At 38.3% G+C, this 5,000-nt stretch overlaps 1 protein-coding gene across 2 annotated transcripts in view; it reads right to left on the bottom strand.

Annotated features, from left to right (window-relative positions):
* LOC137634648 (homeotic protein distal-less-like) overlaps positions 1–3,519 on the bottom strand; it is a 167,611-nt gene extending 164,092 nt beyond the window's left edge. Inside the window, exon 1 of one of the 2 annotated variants that reach the window (XM_068367123.1) lies at positions 2,456–3,519. In XM_068367123.1, coding sequence (XP_068223224.1) covers positions 2,456–2,618 — 163 coding nt within the window. In that variant the 5' untranslated portion in view covers positions 2,619–3,519. The remainder of the gene's footprint in view (positions 1–2,455) is intronic. The other variant, XM_068367124.1, reaches the window with a different exon arrangement.
* Between the last annotated feature and the right edge of the window lie 1,481 nt (positions 3,520–5,000).

Here is a 5,000-nt window from a genome sequence, read left to right on the forward strand (position 1 = left end):
CTAACAATAAGTTAATGATGCTATATTCTTCTTCTGTCTCTGTTCTGGATTCAACAGAGATTAGGGTACCGATTGATCCTATGTTATCTCTTTAGCACCTTTTATTCGATGCTAAACGATAAAAGAAAAAAAAAATTATAAAAAGAATGATAAAGATGCTTCTAACTTCATATTGTTGTGCAATTCCTTCATCAAATATATTTTTCAGATTGTCTCCAAGTCAATGTTTATAGCCAACATCTAACAATGAGTTAATGATGCTATATTCTTCTTTTGTCTCTGATCTGGATCTAACAGAGATTAGGGTACCGATTGCTCCAATGTTATCTCTTTAGCACATTTTATTCGATGCCAAAAGATAAAATAAAAATAAAACGGTAAAACAAGAGAAGGGACGTATGAGAGATTGACTAGCATCTAGCTTTCTCCATTTTCATATAATGGCGTCTCGCGAAAGAAACTGCTTGATCGATGTTATTCAAATTTTAAATTTTGGTAATCGTTAATGTGCTAAACCAGATATTAGAATTTAAAAGCAACTTATAGATTATCGTTTGCATCATATCAATACTAATTTGATATTTAATCATTCAAGAAATTTGTGTTTTTGCATAAGAAATTTGTGTTTTTGCAGATTTTATAACAGTCGAGCATATAGTTATATGATATGAAAAGGAAACGGACACTTTTAATGGCAATAAGATAACCTACTTAAACCCTATTAGAAATATTCTAAAATTTAAATGACGAAAAATGTAGAACAAACAAACGTCACACGAAGGACATCACAAAGATTCGATTTTATAGTTTTTTAAACTCACTGAAAATTGTCATTATTTGTCTGACTAAAATGTAAAAAGTGTTTCAGCGAAGCTGTGCAACATCTGTAGTATGGAAAGTTAGCAATTTGTGAACCGGAACTGAAATCGAAGGAAAATCCACTATATATATATATATATATATATATATATATATTATATATTATATATTATATATATTATATATTATATATATTATATAATCACCCTCACGAATAACTAGCCAACAACAGTTACCAATAGAAATACAAATCAGAATTTGTGAAAAAAATATCTGCTGTAGATTTATACCAACCTTTTTAATTAGAGCAAAAATACATTACGATAAGAGGAGGGAGAAAAAGGGGTCACGGAGATAACGATAATTAAGGACAGAATCTATAATGGTATTCGCCATCATTGAAACTATATTTAGCATAATATTTACCACCAAAACGATACGAAAGGATAATAGTCATCAGCGGAAGAACATCAAAGATGATGATCATCAAGCAAATATTATCAACGGATTGTCGTCAACAATGGGTAGATTTTAAAGGATCATATTAAACAGTGGTTAGATTTCAAAGGATTATATTAAACAGTGGTTAGATTTCATAGGATTATCGTCAACAATAGTTAGATTTCAAAGGATTATCGTAAACAGTGGTTAGATTTTAAGATATTATCGTCAACAATGATTATATTTCACCGGATTATCGTCAGCAATAGTTAGATTGCAAAGGATTATCGTAAACAGTGGTTAGGTTTTAAAATATTATCGTCAACAATGGTTAGATTTCAAAGGAATATCGTAAACAGTGGTTAGATTTTAAAATATAATCGTCAACAATGGTTATATTTCACGTGATTATCGTCAACATTCGTTAATTTCAAAGAATTATCGTAAACAGTGGTTAAATTTTAAAATATCGTCAACAATGGTTAGATTTCAAAGGATTATCGTAAACAGTAGTTAGATTTTAAAATATTATCGTCAACAATGGTTAGATTTCAAAGGATTATCGTCAACAATAGTTAGATTTCAAAGGAGTATCGTAAACAATATTTAGATTTCAAAGGATGATCGTAAACAATGGTCAGATTTCAAAGGATTATCGTCAACAATGGTTAGATTTCAAAGGATCATCATCAACAGTGGCTAGATTTCAAAGGATTATTATCTACAGTAGAACTATATCGATGGATAATTGTCTTCAGCGGCATAATTTCAAAGGATAACAATATTTGATGAGGTGCATCATGGTATAATTACCATCGAGATTGGAGATTAATCATCATCAAAGACATGTCATTGGTGAAAGCTTCTCCTGAGAGATATCGCACGTGTGAGCTAAGCTAAACCTAACAAAGGCCGAAAGAGAACAGGATTTGCAATGCTTTGCAGACGACCACAAACAAACTCGATGTGAAGAAACCCAATAGTAATCAGTTGAAATCTTATATAAAAATGTTCTTCAGAGAAATAGATTCGACAACGAGGAGTACCAGGAGGACCTATGCCGTAGATAATTAGAAACAGCATAAATAATCATAGGCGAGTTTTTTTTATGTAATTAAAAGGTAAAAAAAAAAAAAGTCCCAAAACAAGAGATTAAGGGGTCATTATTTCGACCCTCAAGGGTAGAGGTACCTACCGTCTCTGGGAGGCGACGGACATTGGACAGGGGCATAGGGGCCCATTTGGTAGCCATAGGAGCCATGGGCGTACATGGGCGGGAAGCCATAGCCAGGGGCGTTGTACTGGGAGGCCTGTTGATACCCTAAGGGTTGGGCGTAGGGTGGCGTAGTCATCGTCATGTTCTTCTAAGGGGGCGCCCTACACAATCACCTGGGGGCGCTGCGGGGGAGGAGAGGGTGGCCGGCTCCCTCTACCCCGCCATCTAGTTACTCTTAGTTCCCTCAGGGGCGGATGACACTCTCTGGGTAAAGGTTTGTCACTATCAGAAGGTTAATGATGACGGGAAAGTCACAAAAATCACCGGTGTATTCTTTTTTTTATATATTTATATATTTTCCTTTTCGTCACACTTGCTAGTTTTTTTTAACTATTCTTTATTTTGCATGGGGAGCTTTTCAAGTTGTCAGCAACGAGTACCTAAGATGCACTTTGGGTCTCGAGGGACATAATCCTCCTTCGCCAGGAGAAAAAAACTACGTGTGAGAACACCTTAGAGGCAAAAGTCGTTTTGCACATCGGGCGTGTCTGTCACATGTGCCCAGGTAGCGTGTTCGGGTAACGGCAGCGGCGCTGACCATGGAGGTGGTGGTAGTAGTAGTGGGTAGGGGTTTGGGGGTGGGGTGGCGAGGCCTTGGGCTGGGATAAGGGATGTCGTGCCCAGGGGCGAGGAGTAGGAGGCCTGCTAGGGTCCCAACCAAGAGGCCAACGGTGGTAAAGGTTGGGCGCAATGGGTTGGACCTGCCAGGGGGTGGTGGGTGGGCACTCTCACTCACTCACAAACATACACACACACATACGCACAGTGCTGCCTTCACTGCCATACACAACACGCACCCGAGGGTGTTATCAGCATAGTTTATATACCCGTTACGTTGTTACATACACGCGCGTGTAACACTCACGGCAAAGTCCACCAGACTGACATGTAATTCCTGACAAGGCTTAATACTTCCTTTTACAACAGGTACACATACGAGACAGCAAGATGCTCCGCCCAAATCCTAACTGCCGCCAATCTCATGCTAGACTCCTCCCCTTAACGACAGAATTTGGCTCTCTATTGGTCCGATTACGGACGACCCCGCCCTCTTGTGCACTTCTCTCGTCAATCAACTTTATGACTAGTCAAAACCCCGCCTACATAGTCAGTCTTTGTTGCATCAATGTGCTGACTTCGCTACGGGTCTTTGTACAGAGATACACCTTTATTACCATACAAAACAAATATGACATCGTGTGCCCCTTCCTTACGTCGACCTCCGATGCACCGGAGATTGATATGGGGAAATCAATACCCATGTGCCTTAGAGAGCCTCTCCTCCAGGGCAAATGCTTAGCGACTCTTGGCAGCCTAAAGAGGCGAAGGGGCGTGGCTCTTGCCATGTAAGCTTTTGACTCCAAATGTATTGGGAAGCTCTTTGCTCCTTCCATCAAAACGTAATACAGAAGCGGCCTCATGCAAGCTTGTCCATTTAAGGAGCTGGAGTACCCCGCCCTCTTGCCTCTCAGCGAGATGGGTACCTACCTGGCCTTTATACGTAAATGCTGCCTCTCTGAATTTACAATGAGCATCGCTGTCTTAGTAGAGCCTCTCAGAGCCAGTTTTCATAAGTCACCACCAGACTTATCTTGCCAGACGTTTTGGCTTGTCATCCTCTGCTTACATCTTGTTATTATGGGATTATTTCGCCTTTCTTGTCAAATGCAATCTCTTTAGGCTATGGTTCCCATCTCAAATTGGTTATGCATACTCATTACCAACGAATGGAAGGAAGCAACGGATAAAAGATTACATCTGCATGGTTTCGGTGCACCCTTTTTTTCTTACCTGCACAAGATGTGTTCAGTGGTATTTAAGCTGATGTTTCTCTCTCTCTCTCTCTCTCTCTCTCTCTCTCTCTCTCTCTCTCTCTGACTGCACTTTGCAAGATTGGATGGGAATATCCAATAATCAGTAGTTTTACACGGACATGATTGCCTTCGAAAAATGAAGAATATTCGAAGGATTTTTTTGCTTTTTTAGCATTATAAAGAAGTTTATCGTTGTTTATCACTGAACCTAAATATATTGACTATTTAGTTACAAGTGAATAGCGGAGAGTTGTTCGACGCATGTGTATCTATTTTAGGTTAAGTCCTTTAAACTTTTTTAAATCCATTAAGAAGACACTTTTTAGAGATAATGTTTTCATTATGTTAGAATTTTTATTCATCTAGTCTTGAATACCATGAAAATTGTAAGTGACCGTGAATACAAGTGACGTTTACTATGCATTTACTATGCAGCATCTACGAATTTGACATTGCAATGCAACGCAGATTTGGTAAACCCATCAATAAACTAGTATTATATTACTTGCATTCTGCCCCTCCCCCTTCTTTATATGTAGAGGAGAACGCACATACGCAAAAAAAAAAAAAAAAAAAAAAAAAATCATAAAATGATAATTCGCGTGTATCATATGAACGAGGCATTTCCTACGCCGTAAAAGACTGTTATT

Source organism: Palaemon carinicauda, chromosome 45, assembly GCF_036898095.1.
Source record: "Palaemon carinicauda isolate YSFRI2023 chromosome 45, ASM3689809v2, whole genome shotgun sequence".
NCBI lineage: Eukaryota > Metazoa > Arthropoda > Malacostraca > Decapoda > Palaemonidae > Palaemon > Palaemon carinicauda.